This window comes from Epinephelus moara, chromosome 23 (assembly GCF_006386435.1).
Source record: "Epinephelus moara isolate mb chromosome 23, YSFRI_EMoa_1.0, whole genome shotgun sequence".
Lineage (NCBI taxonomy): Eukaryota > Metazoa > Chordata > Actinopteri > Perciformes > Serranidae > Epinephelus > Epinephelus moara.
Window position 1 is genome coordinate 8,739,600 of NC_065528.1, and position 19,386 is coordinate 8,758,985.

Genomic DNA, 19,386 nt, shown 5'->3' on the forward strand with positions numbered 1-19,386 from the left:
ATTGTGAACAGTCCTTCTTCCAAAACATTTACACAAATGAAACAGCCACTACAAGCTGCTGATTGTTGGACTGGTAGTCAAATACCTTCATGCACAGCCACCTGCCAGAAGAGGGCGACATTGCTGTGAGATTCTACAGCATCTGAAAAAACGCTGACCTCCATGGGGAATATGGTTTGACCACATCAGATACCACACTGACACACAGAGCCATTAGACCTAATCCTGTAACAGTGATACAAATTTAAAATAGAAAGGCTTTAAAACTGTTAGATTACAGATGGTAGTTGTTAATGTCACACCAAAGTCTCAGTTTGCCTGATGAATTTCTCACACTGACTAAGCTGTTCATAGTTGACCAAATTAAAACACTGGGTAAGGTAGTGTGATCTAAAGCAACACTACCAGTGATGGAAGAAGTCAAGGTACATGAATATTCACATCAAAACATGTTTAAAAGCACTGAATGGTCCCTTTTATTGTTATACAGTATATTATATAGATCATTACAGGTACACAAGCATCAAAGCAGCATACTGTAACTTGTTGGGGGGCGGTTGAGGCAATTTCAGGGACTTTATAATGTTGGATTGTTTAATACATATTTTGCCTGCCAGTTGCAAACCACAGTCATGTTGTATAAATAATATTTTCCCTCTACAGCAGTGTTTCTAACATTTACCTTACTTTCTTATGCCTTTAATCATTTTGAGACTCCTCAGATTTATCTTGAGAGCCTCCACCCCTAACCCCAGACCTGTGATCTTATCCAGATATCAAAAACATTCAGATATGATCCAAATATGGAAATAAAATTTTGACATTGGGATAAATTCCAGAAATCTAAAAGAAAATCGGGTATAATCCACATAAGGAAATATCGCTACAATCAGGATAAAATCAAGAAATCTAAAAAAAAAAAGATCTAATCCAAACAAAGAAATAACAGTACAATAAGGATAAAATCACGAAATCTTTTTTTAAAAAATGGAAGTTATCCAAATATGAAAATGACACTGACATATGTATAAAATCCAAAAATCTAAATACTTTGCATGTAATCCAAATATGGAAATAACACTTTCAAATCAGGATGAAATCCATAAATCTAAAAAAAAAAAAAAAAATCTGATATATAATCCAAGTATATAAATAAAAATGTTAAAATCTGGATAAAATCCAAGTGAATACAATCCATAATAATAAAATGGAAAAACTGAAGCATGAGTACCTCAGAAATTGTACTGACCACATGACCACATCTCTGACAAAGCCTTAACAAGTGGACACAGCATCTTAGTGTTATTTACATTATCAAATTTTATTATAGGTGTTACTTTGTCCCAGTGAAATTAAACTAAAATATGACTGTTGGTGCATTCATGATCTATACAGTTCAGAATATAAATAGTGTAAACTGTACTGTATATCATAGCATCTCACCTACTGTTTGTGTATAGGGCATTATATTCTCCTAATAACATTATTTCAATATAAACAATCTAATTTTAAAATACAAAAAAAAAAAAAAATCAAAAATAATGAATTGACTTTCAAAATAAAATTCAAATGATTGTTCTTATTAGTAGGCAGTTGTTGTTTTCAGTGTCTCGGGAGGCTGGGTGTCACTGAGGGGGGCGGCGCACCTCTCCAGCAGACCCCTCCCGCCCCCAAATCCCCCTCACACACTGTGACCAGCAGCCAGACAGCCAGACGGCCAGGCAGCCTCCTCACTACACACAGCGCCGCACAGCACCGCAGTCACAGCAGCATCTCATGCCTTCTGCTCCGGGATAGACAGCCGTGCATCTGTCCATCCGTCCGTCCATTACAGCAGCCAGGGAGGTGGAAGCCTGAGGCGTGCAGGTGAAGATGCTGGAAAACGGGAGGAAGGTGTTCAAGGAGGGTTTGCTGGAGAAGCGGAGCGACGGGCTGCTGCAGCTCTGGAAGAAGAAGCACTGCGTCCTGACCGAGGACGGCGTGCTGCTGCTGCCGCCCAAGCAGCACGACCAGCCGCAGCACCACCAGCCGCAGCACGGCGGCGGCGGAGGGGACGCGGGCAAAGTCAAGGAGCTGCACTTCGCCAACATGAAGACGGTGGACTGCGTGGAGCGGAAGGGCAAGTACGTCTACTTCACGGTGGTCATGACGGAGGGGAAGGAGATCGACTTCAGGTGCCCGCAGGACGAGGGCTGGAACGCGGAGATCACCTTGCAGATGGTCCAGTACAAGAACCGGCAGGCGATCCTGGCCGTCAAGTCCACCCGGCAGAAGCAGCAGCTGCTCGTCGTGCAGATGCCCGGACAGAAGACGATCCGCAGCTCGCCAAACGTTGCGTGACCTGCGGCGAGTCCCGCGGACATTGGTGCACCATCAGCGGTAAGACAGCTACAGAGAAAGCAAGATTGATAGGGGGGGCTTCCCAGGTCTGGGGACCACCTGGGGAGCCCCCTCCAAATTAAGGACCCGTGTTTTGGTTTTGTTGTATTCCCTGGATATTTGTGCTAAGACAGAGGACGCATGTTTTCATCTCAGGTAACAGTCCTCCCTCACAGATCAAACCCTGAGCGATTATTCTGCCTGAAGGGGACGAAATCGTACAAAATGTGGATTTACTTTGGCGTAAAGAAAAGTTTGGGAGCCTCTGCTATAGGCCTGCCTATATGTCCCCCTCATGGAGGTGAAATCCTCCGCAGGAAAATGTGCTGGATATCCATTACCAGGCAGGTTTAATATTTCCTACAAGGAGGGCTTCTCCTCATCAGTGACAAAATAAATAGATTTAAATTATGCACGTAGTTTAGTTATTTACATCAAGACTGGAAAGATGAATATTTGTTTATATAATCCATTTAAAACTAGACTGACATGACTGAATCAACGTTGGAAGATGTTTAGTAAGTCCACAGTGTTAAAGCTGAACATGTGAAAACTAATATGCACCAGAGACTCCAAATTAAGCGTAAAGATGCACAGATTGCGTGCAAAAATCAAAGGCGGCCAGCTGAATCCCTGATGTGTTTCACTTTATGCACATACATTGACACAAACCTAAACTGTAGCACACTCAGCAATATGTGGCACATCTGAGCCAAGCGTATGGAGCTGTACAGTCCAGCTCCACAGCAGCTCATCTCACTCAGACTTGTGTCAGTCAGTGAAATAAGCTGCTTTGTGTTTGTTTGAACACATTTTCACGCATGGCTCTCCCTGGCACACTTTTTATTACTCAGAGGTCAAATATCAATGGACTAAACACCCGGAAACAATATAGTCACACTGTGTCATTGTGATAAATTACAGGCATGAGTCACCAAACATGGAAACATTAGTCCTGCACAGGCTATGATGCAAAGGGAGATACTGTAACATGACCTCCCAACACTGTAAGGAAAAGGATTGCTATTTTTTTAAGAAGCACAATTTTCCAAAAATGATTTTTTTTTAGGTGAACTTTTGTCAAAAACCCCTTCAGAATTAATTTGTGTAATAGATATTTGAGTAACGTTTGTCCTCAAGATCAGGGCTTTACTTCCTAGTTGGCCCCCAACATCATGATATTTGGTTGAATTAAGGTTGTGACGTCAGGTGACCAAAAGCCAACGTCCGCACAACATCTAACATCAGTTTGACGTAGAGTACTGACGACAGATTCCGTCAATATTTTATGGGTTTTTAAGTTGTGTTGTTAAGTAACTAAAATCCAGTGTCTTCCAAACGTGTCATGCCAACATCGCCTTGACGTAGGACAGTGACATTTAGTCATGAGGTACGGAGAACGCAACCTAACATCTGCAAAACATTGTGATGTCAATGTCCGCACAACATAAAATTGGGTAGACATTTTAAATGTCGTCAGCCTGATTTTCATTCCAACTAAAACTGAACGTCTTTGGAACACAAGAGTCCAACATCTGTCTGACCTCATATTGACGTCCGGTGCCAGTTGGGTTTACTGTAGTGTTAGTGAGCAGCAGGGTCGTAGCAACATTCAAGGTCTGAGGTCATTTCTTTTCCATGTATTTGGGGAATTTAGCAATGTTGATTAAGTTAAAATGAAATTTGTTTTCAGTGTTTGTGGACTTAGTGTTTTAAAATTTTAAATTTGATAAATAGAGTTTGGTATTTCATCACTAAAACTGTTATTAGCAGTTTAGAGAAGGCTTTGTAACGTTTCGATAATGAAATAGAGCCTAATTGATAAAATATGACACATAAAAATGTCTTTATATTTATCTGATCTAAAATCCTTACTACGGCCCTGCTGAGCAGTAATCCTCACTCTCTGATACATGCTTATGTCTTTTATGTAGGAAATAAATCCATTGTGTCAGTATGAGTTGGCGTCAGCGGTTTGATCCAGACTGTTGGAATGAAATGAGCAGCCTGAGGTCCCGTTATATTGAGTCCACATTTCAAGCGACTTTAGATTTGCCTCCTGTGTCAGGCACCATCAGTCTGCAGTCTGTCTAATTGATTGCATCCGCAGGTTAATTGGACACTCAGCCGGAGGATGAATATTGACGCGGGCTGCATCCCCCCCTGCCACTTCACCACAGAGCTCCATTCTCCAGGAGAGCCCCTCTTCCATGTCGTGGTGTCCACAGACCAGCGTCCCCTTTTCAATACAGAGACTTATTTCACAAAAGACTGATGGACAAAAAGCATGTGAGAAAACAACTGTACTCTACCGTGCATTGGGTTTATCCCTTATTTATTAGATGTGTATATATATTTTCTATAAAAAAATGTTATGTTGTTGATGAATGTTCAGTGTGTTTGTTGCTAGAATGGAACAAGAAATACTCACTCGGAGGTTCCTAGCCCACATGTTACACACAAAGTCCATTGGGAATAAGCTTATATAATTATCTTAGGACGGTTGCTGTAGGTTAGTCAGATCACTTCATTCCTGGTAGAATGTGTCATCGTCCATGTTTTCATTTCTCAACTGAACCAAAGAATCACGCCATTACATTTCTCTCTCTAGTGCAGTGTTCCAGCTCAGAGTATACTATACTAAAATACTATAGATATATGATGAGATACCTGCATGACTAATTTGTTTGAGTGCTTGATTTGTTTATAGCCACAGTACATCTTCATATTTATATTGTGTGCATCAATCATTTTCCTGCATTCATAGCTAACAAAGCAATCTCTTGCTTTCTTGTAAGTCTTAAGTCTGAGTAAGACGCAAGCTTATTACTCTCAGTTTGTTTTCAGTGGCTACGAGCTAAGAGCGCTGTTAAGTAGTAAGTAAGTAACATACACAGCTGAGTTTTTATTATATTAAATACTCTGAAGACAGTTTAACTGGTTGCATTAAATCTTAGTGGGTGTGGACACATTGCCAATGTTCTCTGACTTGATAGGTGTAGTCTGAAACCAATAAGGTGGAGGAAAACAGTAGTACTTGGAATTGATAGCCAAAAACAAAGAGGAAAAGTACCATGAAATTTTTAAATCTGTGGACATTCAGAGCTACTTCCTCTTCTGCGTCAAAACTGGAGATGCTATTGTAGCTAATTAGCTGTGTTGCACCTACTATTTTTCTTTAGCCCTACTTTGTCAGAGTGTAAGTGCCCCACAAAAGAGGCATGGTTTGTAGACAGTTATGGAGTCCATGGTACAAATAGGTCTCTTGAATAAACTGTGTCAAATTATTTCCCTGTTAGCTACTGTTAACTGTAACTAAGCTTGCTTCGTGTGAGTTAGCTACTGTGCTAACTAGTTTGCTCAATGAAAGTTGGCTGCTGTGCTAACTTGCTTGCTTAGGGGGCATTCGTAAATCCAATTTGATGCTGTACACTAAAATGAGAGCGTTGTTGTTTAAAGAAACAGAGTGTTCAATTTGCAAATGTTCCAGTTTGTGCCAGAGTGTGCTCCGGCACTTGGAATGAGTATTTCCGAACACACCTTAAGTGTAATGATGTGTTCAGAGGAAGTCGTGTTTACTGTGCTCCAGAGAGGAGTTCGTAAGAAATTTTCTGAGAGTCCCAAGTTCATAACTGTGTCTAGGCCTAAACCAGGCCCCCAGGAAGTGAGCCGGGCTTTGAAGCCAGTTTTCATAGTGGCTGAACAGCAGAATTAGAACTTCCTTGTGCGTCACGTGATCCCACTGGGCCCAGAAAGACTTTTTCCCATAGACTTACATTGTTAGAGGGAGATTTTTTTTCTCTGCAGAATGACTCATTTCACTGTCTGGACTTGATCCATTTGATTCAATAACATTTGGCAAGTCGAGAGGAGCCACAAGATTAAATCATCCCCATTCAAGTTAGCAAAGCACGACAATGAAAGTAGCCGGCTCGGCCAGCAGACGTCTCTATTGCGCCTGCTCTATGGGCGCAATGATGTAGAAGAAGCGCAGATCATGTGGGTAATTTTATACGTTGCAGTTAAACGTTTTTGGCTTCATGCGCCACTGAGCAGCCTTCATAAGAATGAACGGGCCAGCCTTCAACACTGTATTCAGGTCTTTTTAGACAACTATGGCCTACACAACTTTCAGTGTTGTAAATACAAGCCCACAAGTTTCATTTGAACACAGCATATGTTAGCTTCTGTTCTATGCGAGTAGTGTAAGTTTGGTACTGTGCTAAACAGCTTACCTACTGTAAGTTAGCTACTTTATTATTCTAACTTACTTACTGTAGCCTAAGTTAGCTGCTGTGGTAACTAAGCTAGCTGTTTTGCGAATTAGCTTGCTTCTTTTGAGCTAACAATCTAGCTTAACAGTCAGTAACAAGAGATCTCTATGACTGACTAGTACCAGCATGTTCCCAACAGGCTGTTACGGTGCATGCCCACTATAGACGACCAGTTCGCCTAAACTCGCATCCGCCCTACACCGCCAGTCAGGCAGTTGTGGCTGCAGCTTGATTGGCTGTCTTAATGTCAGCACTGTTTGGATTTTTTTAAATTGCCACACCCTGTCTTCGTGCTGCCTGCTTGGTCCTCACTGAAGGTATCCCAGCGTGCTTTGTGCAACAAATCAGTCGCTTCCATTGTGTTCGCGTTTAGCTCACCAGCTACAGGAGTTCGGCAACTAGTCCTGTGAGCAATGCCCACATCATCAAACTTCAAGAACTACATGTTTGGTAAAGATGTGTAGGTGTATTTTGCTGCACCAGGATTACACCCCTGACATTCTGTAAGGTTCACTCGCTGGGGGGCATATGGCGACTGACTTCCTCTTGACTCCTCGCACATGTGAATGGCACAAAAATTGGCTAGACCACTCCATTACAATACATCTCTTCCTGCATTATAATGTTTATTGGACTCAAAGGCTCAAATTGTGACCATACAGAGTTTTTATGATTCATTAATCATTTTAAAGACGTTTCTTTGTTTCTGGTCCCGTCATGTGACCTTACAGCTGAAGCGCTGCTCCTGGGGGTTTGGTGAAATCACGTGTCAGTGTCGCCCTGCCACAAGGTCATTTGTAGGATCCCTCTGTTTTTATAGCTACTTAGCTAACTGCTGACTTTCCATTATCACAAATGCTGTGAACATGTTTGTATTTGACCTGATGTGCTTCATGGCAATTCAAGCTTGCCAGCTAGCTAAATTAAGCTAAAACAGACCATTTGGCCCCACCCACTGACATTTATGACAACCAATCAGATTGTTTCTGCCTCTGTAGGAGCTCTGCCTCTGAGAAACGTTCATGAAACAATATCTCTAATCTGCAATGTTTAAACTACAAGGCATGATAAATAAACAGACTGAACAATGCGATAGCTGTGGAACTGAAGGTGGCAACACACAGGGCAACATTTAGTGGAACGTGACAGGTAACGTCCTCCTCTATTGTTTTTTGTTTTTCATGATGATGGAGTGCTGTTCTGTCAGGAAACATGTTATTTCACTATTGCTCATGTTGTTTCCTGTTTTTCTGAAAGTGTTTTGCAGTGCTTTTCCCTCATGCCAGTGTATTGCAGCCAAACCAACACATGCCTCCGTGCTGTTGTCATCTCCCACGCAGGGTAATAGCTGTGCCCTTTATCTAATGTGACTGGTGTGATGCTTCTCTGACATGCCTTCCTGTTGCCATCATTACACACACAGTTATAGCTGTGCCCTTTGTAGCCACTGTCCAATTTCTTATTTCAACGTGAGATCTATTTTCATACCTCGAAAAGATACATTCCATTAAAAAAAAAAAAAAAAAAAAAATAGCACAGTGTCTCATGTGGTTTCTTTCGTTCTTCAGAGCAGCAGATGAGCGTCAGAGCCCTGCGGTTCGGCGGGGTCATCTAAACGACCTGTTTAACTAGCTGCTGCTCTGTCGGTCTCCAGCCTTTCATGCTTTACAACTGCTGAACCTTTCACCCCCTGTTTCCTGGTCTAAAAGTAGAAGCCGTGTGGAGAATTGGGTTTCACTGCCAGTTGTTGCCGCTCAGATAAACTGCCAGAGCGTAATGTCAAAAGCACACGTGGCTCCGACTACTCTGCTGTCTAAAGCTGAGCTAATTCAATTAAACACAGTGCACATGACGGCATCCTTTCTGACACATGAGGGGTTCACTGCTGCTGGAGAGGAACATTGCTGTGTGAGAAAGCAGCTTGTCTATCTAAATATTAAAGTCTGGACATCAGAGTCACCTGCCACCCCAGTCCTTGAACATTTTTCTGTACTTCAGAAACATTAAAAAAAAGTCACACTGGTTGGCACAGTAATGCATTTACATTTCAGACATTTAACAGACGCTCTAATCTAGACAGCTAACAGACAGCTAAAGTCGTTGATCACCACCATCACAGGCGAGAAATATTAAAGCCAGACTATGTAACTTTTGCTGAACAGCTGCCACTGTGACCACAAGTGCCAGTTACAAATATTACAGAAGCGTGCTATGCTGACTACTCTGTGACGAGATAACTAAGACCCTGAAATCTCTGGGAACACTATTTTATGTGTCACTAAAAGCTTAAACATTTACAAACAATTTTCTGTTAAGTTGTGTGAATTTTACACAACTTGTGGGTAAAATGGACAATATTCAATTACATTGGCAACATCCAGTTAATGATTTTTTTTTTTTTTACTAATATGAAGAGTAAAGTTTCAAATAATGTTTAAAGATGAATTAATTTCTACTTGTGTTTAAACTGTGCATCTCTTTATGGCAAATGCATTTAGAAATAAACAACTGCTACTAATGTTAACATAAATGACCCTCCAAAATTGGTCTTTATTTTCCATTAATCATGGGCGGATTATGAGACAGTGGGCCCCTGGGCACAGTTTTACAAAAGGCCCACCACCTCTCCCATATAGGAGCAACAGACTTTGTGGTCATTTTGTGTCTTGTGTTAGTTTTGTGTCTCTTTGAGGCAATATTTAATTTTTTAGTCCTTTTATGGATCTTTGTAGACATTTTGTGTCTCTTTGTGGTTAGTGTGTGTCTCTTTAGAGTCATTTTTTGTGTCCTTGTGGTTGTTTTGCCTGTTTTTGTAGTTATTTTGGATCTCTTTGTGTTTGCTTTGTGTATCTTTATAATTGTTTAGTGTCTCTAAGTGGGTGTTTGGCCCGTTTTTGTAGTTATTTTGTTGCTCTTTGTGGTTATTTTGTGTGTCTTTTTGGTTGTTTTGCCCATGTAGTTATTTTGTGTGTCTTTGTAGTTGTTTGTGTTTCTTTGTGGTTTTCCCATTTATGTAGTTATTTTGTGAGTCTTTGTGGTTGTTTTATGTCTCTTTGTAGTTATTTTGTGTGTCTTTGTAGTTATTGTGTGTCTATTTGTAGTTATTTTGTGTGTCTTTGTAGTTGTTTTGCCCATTTATGTAGTTATTTTGTGTCTCTTTGTGGTTGTTTTGTGTCTGTTTATAGTTATTTTGTGTGTCTTTATGGTTGTTTTGTATTTCTTTATAGTTATTTTGTGTCTCTCTCTGTTTCATTTTGTATCTCAGCAGTTCCTTTGCATCTCTTTGTTGTCTTTTTGTTTTTTGGAGTCTCTTCCTGGTCAGTACATAATAATTTAAGTGAAATCTTGCAAGTGATGGTCAGGGGTGCTCTTGGGCCTGTGCCCATATGGGCTCATTTGTTAATCCTTCCATGCGTTCAAGAACAATATTTTCCGGAAACTTTTGGACATAATGCACCAGTACAACAAAGTGTTCCCCCTGTCCTCTTTCCCTTCAAAATAAGAAGAAAACAGATTTCTCTGTGGGGTGGTACTTTATTTAAATGAACCTACAAAAGGGGAGAGAAGATAAGTGAGGACACGAGTCTTCTTGTTGATATCCCTCCAACATGGCGGTGAGTGCCTTTGAACTCCAGCAGCAGCAGCTGTTCGTCAAACTTTACATAAGAGACCTCTGTAGCTCCGTCTTGGCATGTAAGTCGACTGCCAAATTATTCCTCACCATTACCATCTCTCTTTGATCAGGAGGAGGGCGTAGGAACTTGTGACAGCAGGTGCATGTGACTCTAAGTGACTTGCAAAGTGCTTTTAATCCAGATCTGTGGGGTCCCTCCTGAATCCTCCCCACCTGTATTCAACCATAGAACTTGCTGACTTGTTGAGAACAAACTGGGCTACTGACATTGTCCTTTTGAAAGGCTATCTTGTAGTAAAGAAGAACCTAACACACTGCACTTGAATTTTAGATATTTATTCCTTTAGTGCATCAATCGAACATGTCAGTGCCTTCATTAGAGTATGAGTTCTGTCTTTAAGGATGGCAATATTCTATATTTTTGTTATTGTCAGTGAATCCCATGAAAAGACTAAACTATCTCTTAACTATCTCTTAATACATGGTTCCTACTGAATACATTCATCATCTAGAAAATATTTAGTTTCTTATACCAAAAAACAAAACACAAACAAACAAACAAACAAAAAACAAAACAAAACAGTTTGGTAATTGCTCAAACAGCTGAGCACTGTTTTAACAAATGACACTTAAACTAGAGGAGATTAAACATTTGTTTGGGACTATTTTCAGTGGTGGATTAATACACATTTGGTACTCTAGTATTTCTGGCAGCAGGATAGAGTGTGTAGGACTGAGTCAAAAATAAACTTACAGTATGTGTTTGTGTTCATAGTAATAAGGGAATTGATCACCCAGTGCAACAATGTGGCTCAATGATGTGTTTTTAAAGTGTGGGTGAAGCAAAAGTTATTAACCACCCAGCCAAATTGGAATGATTGAAAAAAAAACATATAAAAATAAAGTTTCAAAACTGTCACAAATAAGCAGTATTCTCTGCTCTGAGATGAGACATGTCCATGAAAGGAGCTGAAATGAAGAGTGAATGAGCCAGCAACAGACCCTTGTTAGCAGCTAACCCAGTAACACAAAACACAGTCTTGCTATCAGGAGGTGGAAGGATTGGTGGATGGTGTGTCACCTAGACAAGATGCCTGCCAAGCTGCAGGCTACCATTCAACACCAACAAAAAACAAAACCTGCTGTTTTAGATCCCTCATGGTGTTTCCACCAGTGTCTGTGGCACCACCCTGGGTTATTTTCACCAACACATTGCTGTGTAACCCAGTGGCGTTCGAGCCATTGAACCTGGTGTATTTAAGTGACCTGACCCTACCTTTCCTGAGCAAATTTGCCACCAAACATGAGTGTTTTAAGCCAAAACATGAACCATAGGCAAGTGGGTTTTGTGCTTTAACCTAACCATACCTTCACCACAGCATTGTTGCAATGTAGAAATGTAATGTATCCATGATTTGCAGAAATGTACAATTGTAACAATTTTTCTGGCAAGTGCGTAAGGGCTGCCCCCGAGTAGTAAGAATATTCCTAGTCGTCATTTAGGGACATTAGTCAGCTACTCCCCCGCATGTTTGTGATATTGATTTAATTGTCAAATTATATATGTTGGGCAGGGCAACACAATGCAGTAACGATTGTGCTAAGTGGCTAATGGGCATGTTGCTACTTACATGTTTCAGATGATATGTCATTTTTGTAGTCGACCAACGATAGGCAAATGTTTGTCTGCAGAGTTTACATATCACCTTGGGTTCGTCCTTCACCTTCTCAGTATGATCCCACACTTTGGATTTCCTGCCCGACATGTTTTTAACTAGCCTGTGTAATAACTGCAGGTACCAGCCCTGTTGATTAACGTAATTTATGTCTGACTGCTGAGTGTAGCCACTTCCTGTGTCTATCTTTTTAAGTTAAATTCCCACATGATCCAGTCATATAGGTTTTGATTTATTTTGACAAGGCGTAGCTCCTTATAGAGTTTCAAGGGTTTTTTTTTTCTGCAATTAAGCAACCAATGAAATCTTGCTGACTAATAACCTTCCTGGTCAACTAACATTTGGTTGACTATCACTGGGCAGCCCTAAATTGGGTAGCTAGTTGATTTTAGACTGAAAGACTGAAAGGGACGTTAGTGACGGCTATTTTGCTTGTGTTTATACAATTGGAACATTTCACAGAGTTGCTTATTCATGTACATATTAAACTGAAAGAGCTAGGAGAGCTTGTGGAACATAGCAAACTTACCAGGTGAATGAAACAATCTGGGTTACATAAAAGAACGGTCTTATCATCACTACTGTTTTTAGGGAGGGGTGTTATGTAGACGGCTCCACTGTGTCATTGAGCCTTGATCTCAGCCCTGCCAAAAAAAATCCTCAACACAAAAATGGTGAAAAACAGTTTAGAGTCTAACTCTACAAATCACTCTTATGTAGTCCATGGTCTTTTCAGATGTTTTCAGCAATTATTTTTTAACATGTATAATGTGTTTAGAAAGAAATTTTTGATTTAACTTTACCCAGCTGTAATAGTTTTTGGACAACACTGGAACATAAGATTAGATTCATAATCATAAGATTATAAAGCCAAACCTTGTTCTTTTACTAAACAGAACCACAAGTGTTTGTTGTTGAAGGAAAAAAACGGTGATTCGTGGTACTGTACTGATGTTAATTTCCTGTGAAGACAGAAGTGTTTTTTGAAAGCAGACAATGCATGTAACAGGCAGAACTTGACACAGTTTCCCAGAACGTCAACAACCAACACACCCAGGGTACCTTGCATGGCGTATGTGGACGTGGAAATTCCAGTCAAGATGCCCCAGACAGTGTATTTTTAAAAAGGAAAAAATCTGTTTTTCAATTGTTGCTTGATGAATTTTAAGGGACATTTTTTTCCCAATATGGATACATACTGTAGCACAAAACAAAACAAACAAACTCCCTTAAATGTTAGACCAGTCTGAGCTGATGTTTGGGACTAATGGAAAAACAAGTATTACTGACTTGCTACGTAGCAGCCTTTCTGGATGAACTGGCCTGCTTACGTAGTTTGGTAACTGTGGCCACTCTGGGCAACAGCAGACGATCATGATGAAGTTATGTTGACAGACAAGTGTTCCTCTCCGAGCCTGTGTGTCTCTTCTCTAGACATAAACACACAGTGGGCTGCAAGAACTCCTCACTGACTTATTTTTCCCTTCTCTGCGGCGTCTTGTCAGTGACATAACACAAGGCTTCTGTCACACAGTATGTTTGATTTTTTTTTATATATATATATATATATATATTTAAAATGCCAAGTGTTGAAAATGAATTCTTCAGACATTCTCCCCCACAGCTGGAATGAAATCTGTCAGATCAGAACAGGGACCAGCTCTTTACTGCATGTAGTGCTGATATGTCCTGAGTCTTTGGCTCTGCGGTGAGGAAAAAAAGCCAGTCTAGCCCATAAACACACCATTTGTATGTATGCCACAATGCTGCCTGTCAGACGATGCATGAAAGTTGTCATGCCTAGTTGATTTTATAGTGCTGCATTCATGTGTTTCTAAATCCCAGGATATTCCTTGTAATCAATAACCTTCCCAGGATCCATTGTGTCTGATTAGGGCTGAATGACATAATGAGCACTGCAGCACAGGAGTGCCTCAGAGCATTATTGATGCATAAACTGAATATTACTGAAAGGCCTGAGAAGGCTATTTAGCTTCCACGCTTGTTGTTAAAATGGTTGTGATATAAAGATAAATAGTGATTTCCTTTGTATATTTAGGCTTCTCTGAAAATGCCCCATAGACTAAAGGTGCGGACACACCAAACCGACATCAAAGAACTAGCGGCAACGAAAGCCAACTGTTGCGTCGTCTACATCGCATCATGTCGCCCTGTGTCAGTTGCATTTGAACACACTACACGGACTACATCCGACGGCCAAGAGGCACCTAGTTCTGCGCTTTCGTGAGAGAGAGCTTAGTGACAGAGTGGTACATCCTGACAGCCGAGGGGTTTCCTATCTGTGCAGCCGAGCACCGCAGCAACTCCACGGACTATATCTGTGCAGCCGAGCACCGCAGCAACTCCACGGACTATTACATCCAGACAGTCCCTATGTTTCCTCCGCAGGCTCCACTTCACTCAGCTTCACTCAGCTGCCCGATAAACCCGCTGCTTCTTCCCACTTTAACCTGAATAACAAACCAGGTCTCTGTGCTCCAGTTGGATCCAAACGGAGAGCCAGGGCTAGCTCAGAGACTAGTGGAGGCTAACTGGCTGTGCGTCCCTCTGTCATGCTGCGGCTAACGCTCCCAGCTAGCCCCGGTTTGTTATTCAGGTTAAAGTGGGAGAGGCAGCGGATCTGTGGGGCAGCTGAGTGAAGTGGAGCCTGAGGAGGAAGCACTGGTTAGCCCGGTTTCATTACAGGCAGATTCACTCGTTACAGGGGCGAGGAAATAAAACCTAAACAGCCAATCACAGTGATCTCTTTCACCGACAAGCTCCACCGTTGATTCAACATGCTCAATCAGCCGAAAAGCTGCCGACGCTGACGCCGAAGGTGCGGGACACACCGCAAAAACTAGGCCGACAGACACTCACCAATGGCCCGACTTTGGTCGACGGCCAACCGTTGGCTTGGTGTGTCAGGGCCTTAAGATGGTGCGGGACGGTTTACCAAGTGTTGGCACCAGAAAGTGCACAGGCAAAGCAGCTATCAGTTTGAATTCATTCCTAGTGTGTTAACTCCTTTTGCTAATTAAGACCTAGTTGTGTAGATGATAATTTACAACTTTAAATCTTTCTATCCTATAAAATAAAACAACGAGAGAGGAGCTAGACAAAGTTAGAAGAGGTAAGAAGATGCAGCCAGTATCACCACTAGCTTTGCAATAAGACGTGGATAATACAGAGTCCAGTCCTGTGGCTACAGGTGAGTCAGACCTGTTCCCCCATGAAACAGAACACACAAATACAAATATTTTCATGTTAAAATTGCACATCACAGGGCAAGGTTCTCAGATTATCACCATGGGTGGGAAGTCGGCCATATTTTCTATATTCTGCATCCGTCATGTTTTGGGGTGTGTTCCACTCCTTGTATTTCCTTCTGTTCTATGGCAACATCAAGAGAAGATTCAACACTTGTTGCAAACTACGCCGGCCGTGTGGTGGTGGTGTGCGCCGTGATCTCAGTTGTATGGCAGTTGTAAAAGTCAATCTGAGCTGTCTTAAAGTTACAATGTGTAATTTACGTGGTTGTTTATTATCAAATATCAACTATTGTTTTCATAAATATATATTTACTAACGTGTAATGCAATTCACATACAAACGGAAGCCTTCTCATAGGCTTAGAATGATTTCTCTATATATACACAGGCAGGGTGCGGTCTGCTGGAGGCTGCCCTCTTGCGTCGCCATATTTGAATACAGTGGCCGAAAGGGATATACGTGCTTCGCCTTTCGCATTTACCTAGAACTTGGCCGTCACTGGAGACGGTTAAGGTGAAGATCAATCCAGGGCGCTTCTGCGTGAACCTGCTTTATACTTTTATGATTCTTTCGCACTTTAAATGGAGGACCACACATTTGTTTTGCCCCGTAAGAGGGAAACCATGCCACCAAATAAAAGGAATAGATCAGATAAGCGAGGATGGGACAAAACGCGAGTGAATATCGGCGTTGCTTATTCCAGGTGGAAAGAACTCCTGAAGGAGAAGGATTTCACAAGGGATGTGGTTGTCTGCTTTCTGCTAGACAGGTAATTCAATCTGATATTTTAAAATCATTTTGGCTTCATGTTTGCAACTACTTCTCCCTCTTGTCTAAGTTCGAGTGACGGCTACGTTTACGTGCTAACGTTATCCTAGCCTTGGCTAACCTACGTTTACGTGCTAACGTTATCCTAGCCTTGGCTAACGTTATCCAGCTAAATGGTTAGCCTAGCCTACAGCCTAATCTGTTGATTCCTCTCGCGCTGCTGCGAAGGCTGCCACCCTCTCCTCCTCTTCCCTCTGGGTAGCCGAGACATTACCTCCTCGCCTGGCCATTCCTGCACCGCCTCTACCCCCTCGCCCCCTTCCTCTCCCTGGTCTTCCTCCTCTCCCTCTCCCTCTCCCTTATCTCCCTGTGTCCTGTGGAAGAACACGCTGGAAACCCATATATTATAATCGTACCAACCTATATTTGCCCCACTGTGCTGTGACTATCACATAAAACGTGTTATTTTAGCATTACTGTGCTAATGTTTGCTCGTGTTACCAAAACAATTAGAAATAAAACACTCCTAACATATATCTCACAGATAACCTATATCTCACTGGCAAGCTATAACATATCGTAACATGGTTTAGATTCCTAAATAAATATTCACCTCGTCGCTAGATACTCCTGAAAAACGTGAAAACTTCTGCTGTCTGCACAAGGCTTTTTGTCCTACGAGGCCACCGTCACTTACCCGACGGGAGGGGTGGGTGAGTGAGCGCGAGTGAGCGCTGCAATCTAGAATTTGACCTCTGATGTCACTGTTACTCACCATGTTTACACACTGAGGCTTTAAGTCAGTCTTTTTGTTGTTTTGACGTTCCAAAAAAAATCAAACTTGTTTAATATACATTCATTCATTTTCTGTAACCATTTATCCTGCTGGGGGTCACGGGTCCCAGCTGTTTGGTAAGAGGCGGGGTACACCCTGGACAGGTCGCAGGACTATCACAGGGCTGACACATAGAGACAGACAACCATTTACACTCACATTCACACCTATGGGCAATTTAGAGTCACCAGTTAACCTGCATGTCTTTGGACTGTGGGAGGAAGCCGGAGTACCCAGGGAAGACCCACGCTGACATGGGAAGAACATGCAAACTCACAAGGGCTCCCCTACCCTATGATTTGAACCCTCCACCTCTTGCTGTGAGGCGACACTGCCAACTACTGCACCACCATGCCACCGTGTTTTAGTTTTTAGTCTTGGCTCATACTGAGGCTAAATGTCATGAAAATTGTCAACAACCAATAGCGGCACCAAACGAGAAGCAGCAAACCAGGTAGACAGTAAACATGGACTGGACTGCAGGTGCAAGAACATGAACAGGTCTCTGTTCTCTTGCACTGTGGAAAAGAAGGAGAAAGTTGGTGTTTAATTCGGCGCATGTCTGAACCACCAACTGACACTTATTTCAGTGAGAAATCTTTATTGTTAAAGCAGTTAAAATAGTTCAGCTAACCAGCGGAGACTAGCAAGGTGAGGCGACAAAATCCAAAATGTAAAGTTTGAACGCAAATACAGTATCTTAATGAATTATATTGATGCTGAATTGATGAGAGCACTGCCGACATATTACGCCTTTTGTGTTTTTGCAAACACTTAAGGAATTGTGAATACGTCGAATTTCTTAAAGGGAGTTTTGAGTGATATTTTCCACATATTTTCCTGATCCCTTCCTGGTCTCAAAAGAAGTCTAGTTGTAGTCTTGCAAATTGATTGTCTGCAAGATCCCCAGTCTTTGCAAAATCTTATAGTGTCTAACTAAAAACTCAACTGTCTTTAGATGTCAGAGGGTGTCAGACTTTTAAAATTCTTTTCAAAGTCTTCCACTGTATGGTAGGTATTCGTTAGCAAACAAATGTATTTACACAGCTAGCAGACTCAGAGCAACATTAGCTTTGCCTGGTTATTAATCTGAACCCGGCTTGGTTTAAAGGCTTTACATAATGTGCTAAACATATACATTTCGCTAATCTGTTTGCATAATGCATGAATGCATGTGGTGTGTTAAGGTATAAGCCTCATTCATTAGACATGCAGAGCAACATGCAGCATATGATGCACTAGATAGATTCAATGTGCTGAAACAGCAGCATCCTTTACAGGCGATAGCACACTGTGTAAGCATGCTCCATGAAAGCGTATGAGATTTATTTATTTATTTATCATATTCTTTTCTACATCTGATTTCAGCCAAGCACTCCAGCAATGCTTATGTATTGCTTTCCATGTGCTTGATTGGTTGCCATGCCAACCTTTACAGAAACCAGTTAATGGTCTGATATGTGCTGTTTTTGAAAACTTTTTAGCCGGCACACATGTTTTTAACTGCTGTATAAAAGCCATAATCATCTTCAGGATGTTCATTACTTAGATTACAGGGACTCAGCTGCCACTCTCATCAAGCCACATCCCCGTCATATCTGTAATCACCGATCACTCAGAGATGTAGATGTAGCAACCCTATCAGATCGCTTCGTTATTATAAATGGCTGGCGACGAGATAACAGGTACACAAAGAGAGGTCCATTATTCAGGGACATCTGGCGTCAGCTCGACTCCACGGGCTCCGTCAGACGGTGAAACAGCTCATCAGCACAGAGAACGGAGAGCAGATTGTTCACACACTCGCTGTTTTGTTTTCTCCCAACTGTGTAGGCGGGAGATAGATAGGTGTAGGATTGCTTTATGGTGCTTTAAGCTGCGCGTCAGAATCAAAGCCAACCTGTTTGTGCCTTTGTGTGGAGATCTGATGAAGTGTGGATACTAGAGAGTGTTTTTTTAAAATTGTTCATCTCATTATTCTGCAGTGGAGGATTATGGGCAACATAAAATGAATAATCCCACACTTCAGATGTTCATTCTCACCATTCAGCATTATTAAACCATTATGCTTTATGTTATTAGCCATTAGCCGGCTGTGCAGTGTGGTAAGGAGATATAAAAATCCAGGAATACTTAGCCATCTGCTCAGTAGTACATAAACTGTGTTTTATACTTTCTATGTAAATGACCCAAATGGTAAGACAAAACTGAAAATGATGAGCAAGGCAAGCTGGCTTTTGGAGAATGTATTTCAGCTTGTCATTCCCTCCATGTGTATGAGTGTGGGTGCAGATTGGAGTTTCAGTTATGCAAACATGACTTGGAGGCAAAGCTGCCCCGGCGTACAGGGTCATCATTTGGCGTCTTTGTGAGTCATAGCTGCAGTGACTTGTTTTGGGTTAGTCCTGTTTTTTTTTTAGGTTCCAATGAAAGTGTATTAGAAAAACTATGACTCAACCAAAGAGATTATCTTTGGTTGAGTCATAGTTTTTCTTGTAAACTGAGTGATGTGAAAAAGGGGAAAGGTAGGAGGCTTTGAAGCTCAGGG

The 19,386-nt window shown here is 41.6% G+C and overlaps 1 protein-coding gene across 1 annotated transcript; it reads left to right on the forward strand.

The window, feature by feature from the left end:
• Positions 1–11: 11 nt before the first annotated feature.
• phlda1 (pleckstrin homology-like domain, family A, member 1) lies at positions 12–9,217 on the forward strand. The gene is made up of 2 exons (XM_050035746.1): positions 12–2,379; positions 4,490–9,217. Exon 1 carries the CDS (start codon positions 1,873–1,875, stop codon positions 2,338–2,340), a length of 468 nt encoding a protein of 155 aa, XP_049891703.1. The 5' UTR covers positions 12–1,872; the 3' UTR covers positions 2,341–2,379; positions 4,490–9,217.
• Positions 9,218–19,386: the final 10,169 nt, after the last annotated feature.